The sequence below is a fragment of the Homarus americanus genome, unplaced genomic scaffold (assembly GCF_018991925.1).
Source record: "Homarus americanus isolate GMGI-L3 unplaced genomic scaffold, GMGI_Hamer_2.0 scaffold24260, whole genome shotgun sequence".
NCBI classification, from domain to species: domain Eukaryota; kingdom Metazoa; phylum Arthropoda; class Malacostraca; order Decapoda; family Nephropidae; genus Homarus; species Homarus americanus.
The window spans coordinates 6,339,619-6,361,211 of NW_024721079.1; the positions used below are offsets into that span (position 1 = coordinate 6,339,619).

General features: G+C 36.0%; 1 protein-coding gene across 1 annotated transcript; it reads left to right on the forward strand.

Annotated features, from left to right (window-relative positions):
- On the forward strand, positions 1-11,037 carry LOC121861489 (protein SPT2 homolog). The gene is given in 11 exon segments (XM_042359280.1): positions 1-211; positions 1,396-1,542; positions 2,161-2,209; positions 2,212-2,264; positions 2,831-3,004; positions 3,265-3,698; positions 3,700-3,919; positions 3,922-4,246; positions 4,249-4,366; positions 5,860-6,078; positions 10,038-11,037. Coding segments are annotated over 10 exon segments (1,755 nt in total). The 5' UTR covers positions 1-151; the 3' UTR covers positions 6,035-6,078; positions 10,038-11,037.
- Positions 11,038-21,593: the final 10,556 nt, after the last annotated feature.

Below are 21,593 nucleotides of genomic sequence, written 5' to 3' on the forward strand. Positions count from 1 at the left end.
TTACCCAACAAGCGCCATCTTAGGTTCAGTTATTCGTCAGCACCGTCGACGTATAGAGAGTTCGGGACACACTCACTACATTTCGTCACATAAAAACGTCCATCACGGTTTTAGTTGGTTATTGTGGTAATCCTAATAAGAATACACCACCATGGACTTCAGTTATCTGTTAGAACTTGCTAAAAACAATGATAAGTCCAACAAAAAGGAGGTAAGAACTGAGGGCGGTGGTGGTATGTTGACAGTGCACTCAGCTGTCTATAACCTATTTTTATTCTCGTCGTACTACACTATATTTTATGAAGATAATATCGCTACATAATGAGTTGTTATATAGTAGCAAGTTATTGACTCAGTATTTAGGTATGGCATTACCTTTTTAAATGGGATTGTTTATTATGTCATACTAAGGTTGGTGGTCATGCCTCTACACATTCACTATTTAGGTATGGCACCCACTTTGATATTGTACCTACACCATATTTTATGATATTAACAGCATAGCATGTATTTTTATTAATTGTTAAGGTATTTATTAAATATTTAGATATTTGCCTTTATTTTATAGAATTACTATCATGCCACTATAACCTATTTCTGTTCCACTCTTCCAACAGAACAGTGCCATATTGTCACCATGTTACATATATTATCACCATATCATGTGTTTACTGTTTAGAGCAAGGTGTCCGTTACTTGGCAGACATGCACTATCTAGCCAGTTGGTCTAGGGCACAGGAGAGTTCAACATTACTGGTGAGAATGAATGTAAAAAATTATTGAACCTCCTGTTGTAATTATAATTTTACAAAGGGAGAATGTGTCTTTATTAGGTTTGCATAACTACCGGGTTTTATTATTATTAAGATTTTTCAGGAATGTAAATGTGGCTGGGGAGGAGGGACAAAACGACTTCAAATTTATGTAAGACGTGACAGTTATGCCTTTGATGAAATAACTAGCCTTTGTCTGAGAAGAAAAAGAGACCCAAATTTTCGATTTTCTGTGCTATTTAAGCATTTCTGACTTTACCATTTCGACTTGTGACCTGGATGTCAGTCCCTAACCCCGTCGTAAGTCGGGGAGTACCTATATATATATATATATATATATATATATATAATAATTATTAAACTAATTGACCAATTTTGTAACTTTGTTTATAAAAGTATTTCATGCTTCATTTTACAGTAATTGTCATAAGGGCTGTAGCTGTAGGAGTAGAGGATTTATGGTTAAAAATGCAAAATTTGACCTTTCCAAGTTCCATAAAATAACACAATTGTCAGGATTTGACATGAAATGACCCTGTCCACAAAACTCAAAATGCTTTACTCTCAATGCTATTTTAAGATGTAAACATTTATATTTTTTATTTATTTTTTTACTTTCCAGGCAGCAGTCAACAGGTTTTCTACAAAGGTCTCCAAACCCAAAAGGGTAGAAAAGGCAGCACCCAGACTGGAGGCCATACAGGCTGTGTTAAATAGAAAAGAAGAGGCAAAGCAGAAGGAAAATGAGGAATTTCGGAGGAAGAAAGAAGTAAGCTGTCTCAATGGAAGAGCATCTTAGGGCCTTTCTAAAAAAGGACCAGATATAGTGGAGGAACTTTAATTAGTCTGGGTTTTATATTTTGAGATACTGTACTGTATATTTCTTACCTGGGTGTGAAATTTTAAGTTTGATATCAAAGTTTTCTCATTTCATTATGGAAATATACTGTAAATATAAACACATTGTTGAACACAAATATATTTATCGCCACTCTTTTGACCCATTATCTACTACAAAGCAGGATGGCTAGAATCAAGAGTAGATATAGAATCTCCCTTCATTCTGTGTCATTTATACATTCTTACTGTGTTCTGCTACAGTGCAGTATACCCTTCCACAACAAGACCCCAATTTTCTTTTTGATATACAGTACTCCATCACCAGAAACCAGCTATTGCTTTGTTTTCTTATCTTACACTCATATCACTGTTTCTTGGATGTCCACCTTCCTCTCTCATAGCACATCCTTTACCCCAATCTTCCAGAGTTTTTTTCTTTCTCCATTCTGTCATCCAACTCTGGATTATACATTATTTTTATTAATGACATTATTTTTCATAATGAATTTGACATTACTGGTATTTTTAAAACCTAATTTTATCACAGAACTTGCTGGCTCTCAGGGCACAAGATAGGAAATCCAATCAGCGAAGTAAGCCATGATCAACAGAAATAAGGGAGCCTCCAAATCAGTACTGGATGATGCCAAGGTAAGTTATCAATGGTGTTAATGTGTTAAGCTTTTTCACTTAATACTGTGCTGAAATATGTCCTTAAAGTTAATGGAAAGATATATTATCTCTTCTAGACCTTTTAGATGTTTCCATGAGAGTCTTGATGATTTGAACTCTTGTTTTGGGTTTTTTTTCTCATTTGGGTAGCCACTGACCTTATTTAATCTATGTGGAATGACCAGAACCAAAAATATTGCAGTAAAAAATAAGTCTTCTACTTTGAATTCAATATTGATACAACTGGAGGTGAGATTTGAATGGGACTGCATTTGAGTGGTCAGTGATCTTTCCTGAGTGACCATGGGATCATGTTTCGACAAAGTAGTTTTTACTTATTAGTACTTTCTGCTGTGTATAGATTTAGAAACATATTTGTGTATACAGTACTTGCATTGTCTGTGTTGAAGAACATATTGGTTACTTCATATACTGTTTTGTGTGTTTATTTTGTATTGTTAAAGAGAAAAACAAATTGGCTGTTTCATTTTGTATTTGTTTTACCTAAATACAGAAACCTACCTCAAGCATCTTTGTGTTTGTAGGACATAACTACTGCCAAAGGTGAGGAGCAGTGTGATGAGGATGACTATGGCTATGAGTCCACTATGAGCCAGACCATTTTCAGCAAACTAGCTAACCAGTATGCCAACATGCCAGAGGATGACAAATTGAAATTTGTCAAGAATTCTGGCAAAGGTAACATAAATGACATCAAGGTGAGTGAAACCTCAGATAATGAGCAATTGGTTGCGTATTATGATGAAGTAAGCACAGATAGCTCTGCTTTAAACTCTTTTCATGATCAGTGTTGTTTAAACACTTTCCATACAGTATATGTACTTGTTTCTACACATTGTGAATATTTGTTTAAATAGTATTAACAAGTATGCTTTTTAAACACATTCCACAAGCATACTTGTTTTAATAATTTTCACTTGAGATGCTAACTGTTCTAATGATGTATGTTTTATTTTAGAGCAGGGTTATCAACACCTTAAAGAAGGAAGAAGAAGATGAAATGACTCCCAAGAAACGAAAGCGGAAAAGCAAGAGCCAAATTGAATTTGATGATTTTATAAATGATGGTGATGCATATGATAGAGCTCCAACTAAATCTGAGCTGAATAGTAGTGCCCCATCTTCTTCCAATCAAAAAATTGTTAACATTAATCTCACCAATTATAAGAGTGACAAGCATAATACCTTCAAATATGATAGAGATAAGGAGAAGGACAGAGAGGGGGATAAGGACCGTGGAGGTAATGACAAGCATAAAAAACACAAGGAAAAGAAGAAATCAAAAGCAGCACCACCACCAATGAGTTTTGAAGAGCTTCTTAAAGTTGCTCGGAAGAAACAAGCTCAACCAATTCTAGATGTCAAAAAGAAGAGAAAAAGAGAAAGAGAAGGAGAAGCAGAGAGACGTAGGGCGGCCGTTAACAGCCAAAGAGAAAGAGGAGCTGGAAGAAGAGAGAAGGCGCAAGTTGAAGAGAATGGGAAAGTTGCCCCAGGAAAAGAAGGAAGTGAAGACCAAGGAAACGGAACCAAAGGGAGATTCAGACGATTCACAAAAATTGAAAAAGAATGATGAAAAGAACAAAAGTCAGAAACTTCCAGCAAATTACAACAAGCCCTAGAAAAACCCAAGCCAGAACCTAAAGTAATTGACAGAAACAAGTATTTTGCAGCTCCAGCTGGCCAGAAGAATCGTGATCCTCCACAAACTAAAGAATCCAAACCTTTACCGAATTCCAAGTCATCAGTTCCCAAAACTCAGAACTCTACAAATAAATATACCCCATCAAAGGACATCAAGCCTCAGAAGTCAAAAGATTTTCCCACAAATGAAGTTAAACCATCAAAGCCACAAAATTATACTCCAAAGGCTAAAGTGCGAGATTTCCCACCACCAGACTTGCATAGAAGACCGGCCTACAGTGCTGCTCCTAAAAGACGTATTGAGAGGATTCTGAAGAATATGATTCTGAAATGGATGATTTTATTGATGATGGTGAACAGGAAATGGACTTCTCCAGCGAAATCAGAAAAATGTTTGGATACGATAGGAATAAGTATAGGTAAGAATCACATGGTAGATCTTGCTTAATCTGTGTATTTTCTGCCTGAAATTAGCCAATCCACAACCCTTTGATATTTAGTACAGAATGCGCATAACCCATGCCTTCCACACTCTAGAACCATGTAAAGTATAGTAGTTTAAAGTGTTTTTATGGGGAAATTCAGCATTCCTCAACTACACATTTTAAATGGCATAAATATACCATACTGTATAATGCTATTTCATAATGAGTATATGGTAAAGTATATACAGTATGTACTACAGTATGTGGATGTACTTTAGGTTGTATAGATCTTAATCTGTCTACACTTTTTCTTTGGGATACTTTTTTTGTTTCATTTGGTAATCAATTCATAGGATAAATATCAGGTTAGTACAGTACAGTACTGTACTGTTAGCTGCTACTAATAAATATGATTTTCTTCAGGAAGGCTCAGTTAGCACATTTAGTGAAAATAACAGTTATTTGGGTGTTTTTAAGTTAATTTTTGAGTAATAGGAGTGGATCATTATTCCACTTTATCAAAGGAGCAGTTGATTTACAATCCTCAGAGTCAGTAGGAACATAACCTTGCAGATTGGATGATATAGTGTATGTGGAATGTGTTTATTTTTTCCTCGTAGTGATTCTGTTTTGCTAGTAATGAATGGTGAGAATGCCTTGGAGAGAGAAGTTTAAAGACACTGGTTGAAAATATTGGTGAGATTCCATTAACAAACTATTGTAATAGTTATTGTTGGAACCTGATATTGCCTTTGTCACAGAGTGAAACAAATCTGATCCGAGTTATTCTTCGATGTAGTTATTAGTATAGCAGATACTGCAATGCATCAGTCTTTTCCTCACATTTGAAACCCACCAAGCTGTGGAGAATCACAAGCTCATTTTCTTTTCTTAGAGCATTCTTGACTAGTACATTAATGTCAATGGTGGATAGTTTGACCTGTGTTTCAAATGCAATCATTAACTGATAATTTTCATATTAGTTTTCTGCTGTTTATATAATTTACTATTTGCCACTTGTCTTAGTCACAGAAACAAAACTACATAATCAGCGCAACACTGACCAGCTTGAAATTTTGAAACAAAATACATTTAAATTATTGTAAAACACTTTGAATATGTTTGGGGGTAGAAAACTAAACATATAAAATCAGATATGCTTTAGTGATGAGTGGTTTGATGGAGTGGGCATTGATTTATCTGGTTACTAGCTAAATCATGGTGGAAGTTGCTGATGTACAGGGTAAATAACAGTAATTATATTACAGACATTATCTCTTGATTGCTAGAAGCAAAATATGCTAATGGCATGATTGAATACAAAGTACTTATTTGGAAATTAAATATTGAGTTGTTCACCATAATTGTATAATTTTAGCTACTTCAAAATGTTAAATTTTGCAGGAGGAAGGAATAACTGTATCATAATATACACGTACTGTATGTTTATAGAGTACTGTTTCTAATTGTGTGTTTGTATATTACAGGGATGATGATGATGACTGTAATGACATGGAAGCATCTTATGCTCAAATGCAAAAAGAGGAGAAAATATCAGCCAGAATTGGACTTCAGGAGGATCTTGAAGATATACGACGAGAAGAGGAGGAAAAGAAACGCAAGATGGTGCGGTTGAAACAGATGAAGACGTCCAGAAGATGAGGACAAGCATGAGTGAACTTATGAGTACAGTATATAAATATAAGGTATGGTTATGTAGCTGCACTTAATCTATACATATATACACAGTTTTTATGGAAGCTGCTGCTCAATACGGTGACGTTATTTAGGTATTTAATAAAATGGTCCATAATTGAAGTTGTTTGATTGTCAAATCAGTCATATGATCAGTGAAAAATAGTACTTGAATTTAGGTTGTCATGGTATAATGAGTAAAATTTCATATGTTAATCCTCTTGAGTAACTCATTCAAAAAGGTTTGAAGCAGAAGACTCACAAAAGTAAGTTATTGACTGCTGACCAGCAGATGATCACTTTACATCTAGGGATTACAAACTGATCATGTAATGCCATTGGAGGCAGAATGAGCTGGAGTATAATTTATTGGAATTAGCATGCTAAAAATAAAAACTTGTAAATTCTAGATGTTGTGTAATCACACCTTTTCTGTGGTAGGCAATGAATTTGGTTGGCTACCAGTTGTTACTGACAGTCACTTTAATTTATATTATTTCTTTGTTTTGGGATGGTGAGGATTATTATACTGTACTTTAAGCCTTTTGTATAAAACTTTCTTAATTTTGGAATGGACTAGTTTATACAGATTGGTAACTTCTGTCTAATATTATTATTTTTTTAAAATTCTTTCATATGAAATTTTAGCCTATCATCACACTTTACTAGAGTTCATTTTGGTAACTTTTGGATTGTCTACCAATAAGTCTCTTTTTCTAGAGAAAACATTTATTCAGGGGCCAATCCAGGAGGTCCTAGGGGTGCAGAAACCCCCCCCCCCTTTTCTTCAGAAAATTCCAATATCCCGCTAGCCGGTACAATTGGTGCAGAGCACTTCTGGGAATGAGAGATTCGGTAACAGGACGACTCTCTCAAAGCCAAAAATCCTCATCCCCGGAATTTTCCGGGTAACGGAAAAATTTTCTCGGAAGTTCCAGAAATTGCCCATTACAGTGAACCCTCGAAGATCCGGACTAAAAGGGGGGACCACCTGTCCGGAAAAGCCGATTGTCCGAATCTTCCGGCGAATGTACTAAATGTATAAAAAACAACAAATAATTATATAAAAAACACTAAAAATACAGTACATATTATCCTGATTACTGGCGTTAGTTATACACACCCTTTCCTGTGAAAAAGCCATAACATACTACACTAAAGGACTGTATTTTTATTTTTTGCAAAATATATAATGTCTATATTCAAATTATTCGCTCTCTTACAAGGATTCCAGCAATGCAAGTTATATTCTGCTAAGTTTAGTCTGTGACATTTTATAAGAAAAAAACTTAAAGCCTAAAACTACCTGTACCTTCACCCCTGGGAAGGGGGAGGAGAGGTGTTGACAGCCAGGCAGGAGGGAGGAGGGGGGTGAAGTGAGGTATTAACCAGCTGGCGGGGAGATTACCCAATGCGTAGTTATCAGTCATGTAGAGGGAGTTTAGCAAGTTTTTCGCTTATAAAATATCACTGAATTGACTTGGGAGACTATAACTTACATTGCTGGAATTCTTGTCAGTTAGTAATTAATTTGAATATAAACATGCTATAGTTTGCACTAGACATAAAAAATTTAGTAATTATTTAGTACAGTTGAGTACAGTACAGGTTTGCCCTTACGACAATTATTTCTTTTACTTTTTTCACAATACAGTATAGTCTCGATTTACGCGGTTCTGGTTAACGCGTTTGGTCATTTATGCAGTGCCTTGCCAGAATGTAAATGCTTTAATTACGCGGTAAATTTGGTCATTTATGCTGCGAGGTCCAACGCTCCACGCCATTTTTTATTCAAGCATTCCATTCTACTACATATGCGGGAAGCCGCGCGGTGAATGGTGCGCATTAGGTCAGTTTACGTTATCGCTGACGTCATATGACGTATCGGACTGTAATTGGGCCACGCATCCTTACCACCCACGCATTCCCTCCGCCGCTAGCTGTGATTGGCCTAATGTAACATGACGCGTCCCTGCCACCAGAGGGTAGAAGTCGCTGACCTAGCAGGGCCTGTCTCATTGTTCTCAGTCCGCTGCGATATGCTCCTCTGTGCCCGCTTCCTCTCACAACTCACAATGGCTTCCGCGACCCCCACCACGAGAGAAAACATTGAAATACCTGACCAAGCCATGATAATGTGAAGGAAATCATCAAGTTGGGGGAAAAATTAAGCTCATCCTGAATGACCCAGACAAGCATCGGTATGAAGCGCCTAATAACCATCTGACGAAATTTATGGAGCCGTGATATCCAGATCTATCTCAACAACATCAATGCTAGTCGTCAACGTAGTATTGAGGACTTCTCGCCCAAGAACCCACCATAACCACAGCCAGCCCGGCCAGTGAATGTGATATTGACAGTGAGGATATGGACTTTGAGAGGTTTGTCTGGGAGGCCTTGCAACCCTGCGAGTAGTGAAAGTGTAAGTGATTCACCGGAGGGCAACTAATCTGCCCTCTGCCTCGGAACCAGCTGCCATCCACATGTGCCGACCCAGCTTTTCTACAAACTCAAGTGTTAAAAAACCTAATATTATTGATATTTCTCTTAATTATTAATTGTGTGTGCATACCATCATAAAATTAAGATGTTATTTTTACTACAACATAGGTATTGTGTCGGAAAAAGTGGAGTTTGGGGGTCGGCTCAGTCTCTATTTCAATTAATCCCATATGTTCTGTTATTTCATTTAAGCGTTTGCCGTTTTACGCAGGCCTCCACGGGTTCAATTGACCGCGTAAATGCAGACTATACTGTATGTATTTAGGATGGTGTGTGCCTGTAAATGAGTAAAAATAAATGAAGAAAGTTACGTATATCTACCCAAAGATACGAGTTGAAAAATGTGTACTTAAATGTACTACAGGTACACTAAAGGACTAAAATTTTTATCTCTTGTGCAAAATATATGATGTTTATATTCAAATTATTCGCTGTCTTGCAAGGATTCCAGCAATGCAAGTTATATTCTGTTAAGTTTAGTCTGTGATATTTTATAAGATAAAAACTTTAAGTCTAAAACTACCTTCACCCTATTTTGGGAATGCTTCTTAGCCCAAAACCCCCCAATTTTTTGTCTGAATCTTCCGAAATCCTGATTTACCGGGCCCAGATCTTCGAGGGTTTACTGTACATCATCTCAAACCCGGAAAAAATGTCCCTCTTTTCCCGAATTTGTGGGTAACGGAAAAATGTTCTCAGCGGTTCCGCAAAATGAACCTGATTTTCATCTCAAACCTGTAAAAACTCCCCATCCCCGGAATTTTCCAGGTATAGTATCGGGAAAATTTTCTCTTAATTTTCCGATAAAATTTCAATTCCGGCTATCATAGAGTTCCGGGTTTGAGGGATTCCAGCTAATGGAGATAATGTACTGTATTACTATATTTTCTTTAATGCAGTACAGGTCATTGTAATTGGGCGTTTTGTTTTAATAAAAGTAATTACTATTGACATTACAATATACCCCCCACCCCCCAAAAAAAAAAAAAGCTGATGGGCTTGGTGTGTTTGCCATGTTCTCACCACCCACAACTTTTGGACCCCCCACCCTTGATATTCCTGGATCTGCCCCCGTTATTCCTCTTGAACAAATATTGAATGTTCCAAATTTTCTTATCACAGTTTACGTGATTTGAAATTTAAGAGTTAAATCAGTATTCACAAGAGTCTGCTTTACTAAATTCTATCCAGCATTTGTCTGCTCAGACAAATGATGATTTATTTTCACACGTTCCTGTAAATATCTACTTTTTCTTTGTCTTATATGCAGGTATGATTGTTGAATCTTGTGTCCCAATTTTCTTATTGTTAAGAAGGTAATAATACCAATACAGTATTTTGTTTTATGGATTTTCCTGGATAATTTGGTATTATGACTGGATTATGTACACACTTAGGAGTCTATGTAATTCTTGATTGGTTTAAGAAATATGTATAATACTTATTGAAGCATTTTTTCCACCAGCCTACCAGCCAGGGTCAGATCCAGGCAACAAAAATTTCATCTTCACAAGAAACCATGGAGTGTGGGTGGCATACATATCCGAGACCACTTGTGTGACGATATAGATATTTAAATGTGGTTAAAATTTTGTAGAAATACCTGTATCTAAATTTACCTATTTGTGCAATCTGAAGTGGGCTGGGTCTCACCCCATTTGTATTCTGCTTTCACAGTTAATATTATCATGCCTATTATCATGTAATATTATTTGAATGCCATTTCCTTAATAAACAACATTGTAAAAAGGTTTAACATTGAAAATGGAATGCCTTAAAGAATATATATATATATATATATATATATATATATATATATATATATATATATATATATATATATATATATATATATATATATATATATATATATATATATATATTATTGTTTTTCTCATAACAAAGTTATTTAATACAGTAGTTGTCCAGTATCCTATTATTGTGTCCAAGGAATATTTATGGAAGATTTGTGAAGCAATGCAGTGTTAAGTAAGGCATGTAATTATGCTCTTAAAGTCACTGTAATACTGTACAGTATAATATTTACTGTTTGAATAAATTGAGCAGAATATGTACTGTATTGTATAATGAGAAATATACAGTATAGAATTTGTTAGAAACTCTGGTTGATTTTCCATGTTATTTTATAAATAACCCCATTACTCATGTTTATCTATTTTGTTGATCACTCGGCTGTACTGTATTTTATTAAAAAACAAAATAATAGTGTCATTAAGAGTGGTAGTGCACATGAGTAAAGGTAGCCTGGACAAAACTGGTTGTTGCCTTAGTGTGCTTCTGTTTGCATAAAAACTTGTTTTTCAGAGTACTGTATTATAATGCACATTCTTGAGAGTCTATTATAGTTAGTTCAGATTTTATGTATAGTTTATTACATTTTTTTTAAATTTCTAATTTTCATGAAATACTGTATACTGTGTATACACACTACTTTATTTAGAAAGCATAATATAGTTTTATTTTAACCCATTCTTTAACAAATCATCAATTTTGGATTTGCTAGTTAATATATGGTTGCCTGTGCCACCATTGTGTTTAACCCTTAGGCCCCAGGTGACGTTCCAGAACGTCCGACCAGCCTCGTGACAATTTAGAACGTCTGCTTTTTTCTTCTTTTTTTTTCATTTTTTTAAGATTTATCCCCACGGGGGGAGGGGGTTACTGCCAGCAGCACCTAACCCGGGGTTTAAGGGTTAAGAACCATTCAGTTTTCCATTTGACTAATATTGATATAACTGAGTGTTATGACCAAAATGCTGGGGAGATTTTGCCAGTTTGTATCTTTATGGGTTACCATCATGCAACATAAATGTTATAACAATGATGATGGTGTGATAATACCAATTTGGATCTTCATTGGTCACCATCATATAGTGAATATACAGAATATTATAAGTGTATAAAGTAAAACTTTTGTCATTCAGTAAGGTTGTCACACATATTTCAGTACGGACATTGTATTAGAAGTAAAGTCTGTCAATGGGTCAGTATAGATTTATCTCCTTATTCTCATGGTTATTCATTTTGTCTTGCATTGAGAATACAGGTTGTACCCCTCTAGTCCGGCAACCTCGGGACCTGACCGGTGCCGGACCATGGAAATTCACCCTTTTCCTGGATAGATAGTGACTTGTGCTTATGCCTGGAAGCACTAGCACCACTTTCTCTGCATCATGGTCTCTTTGAAGACATATTGAAGGGTTAAATGTCGTATAGTAGCTTCTCAAATTTCGCGAGTTTTTAATTCTTAACGTATTTTATTGGAACACACAAAAAAATAAATGAAAAAAAATTTTGACGGCGGAAACTTGAATTTCGACGAGTTTGAACGGCCCGCCAACGTGCAGACGACTTGCATAATCGTGTAAACAGCGTCATTTCTCTTATGTACAAAAGATTCATTATTGTTTATTACTGAATGTCTTTTTTATTGAATTAATGTTTGTGTGCAAAATGAGCAATACAATTCATTAATAATACGTAGAATATTAAAACGCATGAGGAAATGACAGCATTGTATTCGTTGATTACAAAACCAGTGACTGACTGGTTCTACATATAAAACTGAAGAAAATAAGACCTTGGTTGTAGCTGTAGTAAAATTAATATGGTTGTTTTAAGTAATGTTATTAATGTTAATAAATGGAACAATAGAAGTAGCTAACGATAATGGTAAAGAAAAAAGAGAGATCGCATATGTAAGTGAAAATGCGCACACGTGAAAACATATCATTACTTTACATAAGAATATGAAAGCAACACTTATTTACTGTTCATATATATTTTAATTAATGTTTCTGAATTTGTTTTTATTGAATTAATGTACGTGTGTGCAAAATTAACAATACAATTTATTAATAATACATGGAATATTAGAGGAGACGAGACGGCTGCCGGCATTGTTTATGTTAAAGCTTACGAAACCAGTGACTGATTGGTTCTACATATAAAACTGAAGAAAATAAGACCCTGAGTTTAGCTGTAGTAAAATTAATGTAAAAAAATGAATAAGGTTGCTTGAAGTACCTGTAATGTTATTTAATGTTAATAAATGGAACAATATAAGTAGCTAACCATTAATGGTAAAAAAAAAAGAGACTGCTCGTATGTAAGTGCGCACGTGAAAATATATCGTCATTACTCTACATAAGAATATGAAAGCAACACTTATTTACTGCTCATATATATTGAAGGGTTAAATGTTGTACTCTGTATAGACAAGCAGAGAGAGAGAGAGCATCCGAACTGCCGGATGTAAACAAACCTTAATTTCCCACGGCTTTTTTTTTTTTTTAAGGGGATTAGCCCACCCGGGAATAGGTCACTGACCCACATTAGGGCCTGAGGGGCAAAAATTTAATACTCCTGTAATAATAATAATAATTCAGATAAAAAAAATAAAAATAAATAAAATATACAGGTTGTACCTCTCTAGTCCGGCATTCTGTGGTCCGGAACGATTTTAGTTTGTCCAATAGGGAGATAGGCAGCTTTTTTTAAGCTGCCTATCTATTGAACAAACTATGTCGTTCTAGAAATACTGACTTCGGCCTATGTTAAGAGGAAGGCGTTAAACATAATGGATTTGGGTAAAAAATAGAATATGAATAAGCTTGTAAATTATATTAAAACATTATAAAGAGTATTGATATACTAGAGGAGGTTAATGATTTATAATGTTTAGGAATTATTTCAAGTAAGAATGGTATGAAAAAGAGTGAGATTGGAGACAGAACAGCACATGGAAGGAGGATGATTGGAGAACTGAGAAGTATCAGGTAAAGGAATGTAAGCTTGGAGGTTTAAGAAAGAATGCATGAGATAATATAATACTTTTTACCTTAAATTATGGAAGTACATTATGGACTTGCAATGTTAAATTACTTCAAAGCTACATCTGGGGGTAACTAGATTGGATGTGGTAAGAAACAGTGATGTGTTTTGAGTGGCAGAGAATGTAAATACCATCACCCCATAGTGGTGGTATTGGTAAAGATAGGTTTGTTGAGATGGTGTGAATGCGTGAGAAGGATGGCAGAAGAGCAATGAAGCATGTGCACTGGGTAGGAGGAGACTGCCTACTTCATGAAAGGGAAAGGTGGAATAATTCAATAAGGAGAGGACAGGGTTGGGGATAAAAGGAATAGAGAGGGCACAGAAAATATGTAGTGATAGGGATGTGTGGGACTATCTGTCATGGCCACCCTCTCAGGGGAGCACCCTGGAAGAGTGAAGTGCAAAAGATAAGAAAACAAGATCTGTCACTGCCACATCTAAAGTAGAGTGCAGTAAATAGTGTTCAAATGATTACTTTCCTCTGTTGGGGGTTAGTGCAGAAACACTTGCTTGTAACCTACTGTGCTATAAAAATGGGGAAGGATACTTTCTTCTCCAAGCATACACAAAGTAACTATAAGAATGAGTGAAGATATCCTTTCATTTGGGTAATGGTAAATGAAAAATGGAAATGTGTGTTCAAGGGTTAATGTGAAATTTGTTTTACATGTTGAGAGTTAGTGGCATTGCAGTACAGTATTGTACTGTACTGTTCATGTGCTCCATGACCTTAGAACAAGAATGGTAGTAAGTAGACCAGTAATTATTTTAAGTTCCACGCTGGTAGAGTTTCCATGAGTGACCTTCAATAAATGGTTTAAAGTTTTTGAATATGAATATATTTTTTTTAGTGCACTAATTTTTCTTGCAATTTCAAGATTAATTACTCTTGCTCTGGAAAAAAACAACCATTTAATCTGTTTAATCACTTTTGTGTGGAGGCATATAGTACCCATAATGTGTAAATACTGACTTTGTACAATCTGGATTGTCATGTTATAAGTTATCCATAGCTGACACTTATTCCTCTTAAATTATTAATAATTTTACTGACCACTCAGCATGTATAGACCAAACTAATGCATTTGACACATACAGGTACTCCTCGACTTACGACCGCCGCAGTCGTATAAAATATTTTTCAAATTACGTATTTTTGAGTCTACGTTAGTGATCGTGCTGTGTACTGACAAAAATTTTGTTTGTAATTCCCTTTAAAATGGCTGGCAAGCGTAAAAGTGAGAGTTCTCGTGGTGCTGAGAAGAAAAAGAGACACCCATTTTGATTTTCTATGTATTATTTTCGCATTTTTGACTTACGACCTGGTCTTCGGTCTCTAACCCCATCGAGGACTGACTGTATTCCCTTGTAATACCCGATCCTTTGTGTGCTCTGAACTAATGTGATGTTAACTTTCACCTGAAATGTAAATAATTTAGTGTAATAAGAGAGGAACAGCAACAATGAATGTACAGTAGTACCCCGCTTAACGCGGCCAATAGAACCCACAGGGTACCGTGTTAAGTGAAAACCGCGCTAAGTGAACAACAGAACATATGGGATTAATTCCAATAGAAACTGGCCCGACCCCCAAACTCCACTTTTTGACGACACACAACTATGTTGTAGTAAAAATTTTATCTTAACTTTATGATGGTATGAACAAACAAGTAATATAGAAGAGGTTAGGTTAGGAAAAATAAAGGTTAAGTTTGGAAAAATAAAGGTTAGGTTAGGAAAACTAAAAGTTAGATGTAACACTTACGTTAGTAGAAGACACACACTGCGCAACCTTAAAGCGCGGCTTGCCCAGGCGGAGGGAGAGGCAGGCAGGCGGGTGGCGGGAATCTAAAAATAGCGTCTCGAGCCGGACACACTGCGCGTATATGTGGAAAAAACCCGCATTAAGTGAAAATTCGGCTCTGGCGAGGCACCGCGTATACGTGAAATCGCGCTAAGTGAAACCGCGTTAAGCGGGGTATTACTGTACTATGCAGAATGTATTTAACATATTGTGGGTTTCTCAACTTGATTTAAATTGATTTAAAGGCCAAGTGGCAGTCTATTGGTGTTCTCTGGCTGCACTGTCTAGCCATGCCTCTTTAACTGCTCCATTTCCTACACCTGCCAGTAAGACCTTTCGTTTTAGCACTTTTCATATCCTCTTCCCAAGATACTGGCTGCCTTCTCATCACCCCTAACCCTGTATACTTTAAGCTTTACATGCTGACCTACACAGTCATTGGATATCCTTTGTATTATTTAGTCAACTTTAACCTTGCCCTAACTGCTGAGCTACATGTGCATGTACTGTACAGTATAATGGCAACAAAATATGTAAAATTAAGTTATTACAGCGGGCTGCATGTACAGGGTTAAAGGGGATTCCCTTCACCAATTGAGGTGCTCCGCATTACAAGGGGGTAAAGCGCCACCCCGGGTAAAATGTGTCTTTTTGATGGATATCACTATTTTCACCCTTCTACATGTTGGCGTTGGATGTAACCCCCTAGGTATACTAGAAATATGATTGAAAGTCCTTCAAAAATAGAGTGTCATTTCGCCTCAGGCCAGGAGTTACGTATCTGGTTGTGTGCTCAGTAAGTAAAGATGGTCACATCCCATTCAGAGTGAGAGGAGCTATTTTTAGAGAAGGCAGAGAAAGACTTTGAACAGTACGTGAGTGATTATGACGAGGCCATTAAAGTTATACGCACTCCTCAGGATTTACGTAACTTCAACTTACTATTATCGTCAGTGATAATAAAATGAAGGAACTAAACAAGTAAGATTATAATACTGTTTTTACCCAAGAGAATGCAAAATTTGCCGCCATTGTATTTGTATGTTCATTACGTTGGGGGGGGGGGGTGTAGTGGCGTTTCCTTATTGCACACTATTATTATAAATCTTTGGCTAATAATAGGGACGGAAAGATAAATACTGATAGGCAAATGAGATTTTTATTATTACAGTGGTCCCTCTGTTAACGAACACAATTCATTCCAGAAGGTCGTTCGTTAACCGAAACCATTGTTTCAATGGAATTTTGGGTAATTGGTTCCATCTCACCGAAAATTACATACAAACTAAAAATAAATGCAGTAAAGTACTGTACACTTACTTTGAGGTGTGCATGTAGAAGACTCCTGGTTGATGATGTTGGGAATTAGAATGGGGGTGGAGGAGAAGGGTGGAAGAGAAGTCACCCCATGCCGCCATTTCACCCATAAAATTTTAGTTCACTTGGTGTAATTCAAGATTATTTTCTTTAAATCAACACTGCACTGCATTATATATTGTCAATATGTAAAATAAACTTCAGAATGACCAATAATTGTACTGTAAAAATAGTTTGTTCAAGAGAGAGTCAAGCAAGATGCTTCCTCCACTGAGCAGACACACAAAGTGATGCCATTCTGGGGGAGTCAAGCGGCTGTTTGGCGCACTAAAAACTGTACTTCAATTATGTTAAATAATTGTTAAAAAGACTTGGAAAATTATAGAATAGTACAACCTTCTTGATATTTACTCAAATGGTAATGAATTTAAGCCCTATAACCGATTACTGTATTGGCGGACGAATACTACAGCTGGTGAGCAGGGAAAAGCAGGCGAAAACATGTTGGGAAAAATTCTTAAAGAATTCGTTAACCGAAATTTCGTTAATTGAGGCGTTCGTTAACCGAGGGATCAGTGTATTTCATTTTGGGGGGTTTATGGGGGGGTGGGTGTAAGAAGAGTTGTTTTTGGTGATCAATAACCTGTTTTACAGTATTGGCCAACAATAATAAGAAAATTTTGCAGAAAAATTAGATTATTGTTGGTTTGAAGATCAAACAACCATACATGATGGATAGCTATTCTCATTCAACTTGTGATAACATAATAACTTCACAGTACTAACTTTCAGTTTTCACTGTTTGCTAGGAGAGGGATTGAGCTGCACGATAAAAAAAAAATTACCCTCTAGCTTAAAAAACAACAAAATTATGGTTGTTTGAACTTCTAAAGTCTTTAAACGCATTTTTCTCCTCTCTTTAAATTAGGCGCTTCACCCCCTTGTAATGCGGAGCACCTCATTTGCTTGATCACATACTAAAGGGTGCGTCTATTTACTATCTCAGCCCTACTATATGTATACACTTCACTATATTGTTCCTCATCTGGTAATTACACATAACCTGTAGGTAGTTAATACTGTATATGATAAACTTATTGAATGCTAGACATATCTGCTCCTTTCCATGTCTGTTTCACTACAGCAGGTCAGAAGGATTTGTTTTCAATCCTTTATCTCCATGGATGCATTTTTCCCAAACATAATCTTCCCCAAAGATAACCATTTATTATCAGTTTTCTTAAAGAGTCAATTCCTTGTTTGATTATTTCTGCAACCCACCCACTTCCCAATGTAATGTACAGTACTTGTAGTGTTTATCCAAATGTTTTAAATCTACACCCTTTTCCAGTATTTCATGAGGCAGGCTACTACTTTATTTTTCTTGCTTTTATATATATATATATATATATATATATATATATATATATATATATATATATATATATATATATATATATATATATATATATATATATATACATACACATACCCGGTATTACGGAAGGGTTGCGTCCCTGGAAAATTGACTGTATCGCGAAACCTATTTTCCCATTGACTTCCATGATAAAACTGGAGACGCGTTCCTAAGGAATATTTTTTGGCCCCCCAAAAAAGTAATTCAAGCACTTTTATGAATGAAAATAAACATTTATAAACACATACAATACAGTACATTAAATAATTTATGATATACTGTACATGTAATATGAAGAGAAATACAGTTGGAATAAATAAAAATATTGTACTGTACTCACCACAAAAGATGTTGACTGCTGCATCAACCTTCTTAAAACATCGAGTTTAATATCCAATATAATGCCTTTGCGGCTTCTTTTTGCACTACTGCGGTCACTTCCACTTGATGGCCTCTTTCCAGTCATATTGAATAAGGGTAATGCACTGTACTGTATACTTACTGTATGTTTGTAAAACTTAAATTCAACTGCTGGGGCGAGAAACATGCGCGCACACGATGTAAACAATAGAGTGACTCCACGTGGCAACGCCAAGCTTGGAGGTAGCAAACACCAAGAAATCCACACCAAACAAATTATAATTTTAACAACAATTTATATTTTTATATAGTGATTTTTTTTTTAATTAAAAATTTACCCACTTTCCGTAAGGGCGGATTTACGGACCGTATCGCGAAATTATTGGTCGTAATTTACAAATTCTGCAAGAGCGAAATTCCGCAACCTGGGGTTCCGTAACGCTGGGTATATATGTATACCTATGGTATATATATATATATATATATATATATATATATATATATATATATATATATATATATATATATATATATATATATATATATATATATATATATATATATATATATATATATATATATATATTAGGTTTTATATCTATAAGTGTAAGTAATAAGAGTGCAGAGGTCTTATTGCAACGATATCTTGTGCTAGTCAGGCCGCAACTCGATTATGCGATTCAGTTCTGGTGCCCTTATTATAGAATGGATATCAATTCACTAGAGTCGGTGCAGCGAAGAATGACGAAAATGATTCCGGGACTTAGAAACCTTCCATTTCAGGATAGGTTAAAGAAACTAAACTTGCATTCCCTAGAAAGACGAAGAGTGCAGGGAGATATGATAGAAGTATTTAAGTGGGTGAAAGGAATCAATAAAGAGGATATAGATAAAGTTTTTATAATATCCAAGCAGGATAGGACTCGGAGCAACGGATTTAAGTTGGATAAGTTTAGGTTTACGAGGGAGATAGGAAGGAACTGGTTCACAAATAGGGTGGTAGACGAGTGGAACAAGCTTAGCAACTTTGTAGTAAGTGCTGGAACGCTGGAAAGTTTCAAAAGGAGGCTGGATAGATTCATGGATGATAGAGAGTGGTAGTAACTTTCGACAGGAGCTGCCATGCACAGGCCAACCGGCCTATTGTAGACTCCTTATTTTCTTATGTAGCAAAAAGTGGTAAGAGGAAAGCTTGGAGTTTATTGGAAGTCCAACCGTAAGGCATGGGTTACAAGACAGCTCTTTAATGAATGGGTTGTTGAGGTGTTTTGCCCGTCTGTCAAGAGCTACCTAACCACCAATAAACTCCCTTTAAAAGCTCTTCTCCTAATGGATAATGCCCCTGGTCACGACCCTGAACTTGCCAGCACTTTGGAGTCTCAATTTGACTTTGTCAAAGTGTTGTTTTTGCCTCCCAACACTACATCAATCATGCAGCCAATGGACCAGAATGTGATCAGCAACTTCAAGAAGTTGTACATGAAGAAAATGTTCAGGAGGTGTTTTCAGGCAACTTCCACTGATCCTGAACTAACACTGGCACAGTTCTGGAAGACATAATTTAACATCCTGGAGGCTGTAAAATTGATTGTGTCATCATGGCAAGAAGTCTCCATTAGATCCCTCAATTCTGCATGGAAAGCAATGTGGCCATCAGTAGTCCATGATTTTGAGGGATTTGAAGAAGAAGCAGAGTTGGACAAGGAGATTGTATCCATTGGTCAGTCATTGGGCCTCGAAGTGGAGGAGGTTGATGTGGAAGAGCTTGTGATGTCTCATGAGCAGGAACTTATTCCTGATGATTTGCAGCAACTGGATGAGATGTTGGAGGCTGACAGTGGTGAGGAGGAAAGGGAAAGTGATGACCATACTATGTCTAATTCAGATTTGAAAGATGTTGTTCACCACTGGGAGATGTTCAGGAAACTGGCTTCAAGGCACCCAGATGTAGAAACAACAGAACCTATTTTGTGCAATGTTGAGGACAGAGTGGTCTCCTTCTTCAAACATCAGTTAATGATGAGGAGGAGAAATGCCCCACAACCCAAAATAGAGTTTCTTTACTAAAAGGCATTGGGAAAAAGATGCTACCCCTCAGCCTTCCACTTCACGAAGGAGAGAGGATGTTCCTGCTGGAGAATCTGTCAGTCCAGAGGTGCCTGACATTTTTATGGAAGGTGACACACCTTCCAAGAAGCAGTAATATGCTTCTCCTCCACCCCCACTTCCTTCTCCTCCTCCACTTCCCACTTCAAATTCACATCAGCATCATCATCCAGGAGCCTTCTACATACACGCCTCAAAGTAAGTGTACAGTGGGGTATGCTATAACGAATCTAATTGGTTCTAGAACCTTGTTCGTTACAGCATTCGTTCGTTATAGGATTAATCCGTTCCAGGCCCCCAAATACAACCACTTAACACTGAAAAATATAATATAAAATTGTAAAAATTGTAAAAAGTGCATAAATATGCATCTAAACCCCTGAAAATATCATTAATACTTGTAATAAAAAAACAATAAATTAGTAAAAAAAAAAAAAAATTAAATAATGTTCGTTGTAGGAGTTTCGTTCGTTATAGCATTCTCAATTTTATAGGTAAAACCGTTTGTTATAGGAATATTCGTAGTAGGATCCGTTCGTTATAGCATACCCCACTGTACTTTACTGCAATTTTTTTATTTTTTTTTACTTTAGGTAATTTTTGGTGAGCTGGAACCAATTAACCAAAAACCCATTGAAACAATGGTTTCAGTTTACAAAATTTTCGGTTAACGAACAACCTTCTGGAACGAATTGTGTTTGTTAACCGAGGGACCACTGTACTAATGTACTAAAGTTTTTATCTCTTTTGCAAAATATATGCCGTTTATATTCAAATTATTCACTGTCTTGCAAGGATTCCAGCAATGCAAATTATATTCTCCTAACTTTAGTCTGTGATATTATAAAAGATAAAAACTGTAAGCCTAAAACCACCAAACCCAGGAGGGAGGAAGGAAGGAAGGGCAAGTGACAGTGACATGTTTGACAGTTGGCGCCGAAGGTCTAATGAAGTATTTATTTGTTTATTTATGTCCTTTCGATTGAGTTTGTTTTTTACTCATAAAATGTCACAGAAGTGACCGGGGAAAATATAGTTTACATTGCTGGAAATTCTTATAAGATAGTGATTAATTTGAATATAAACGGCATATATTTTGCATGAGATAAAATTTTTAGTACATAGTACATTTTAATAATGTAAAAATTTTTCAACTATCT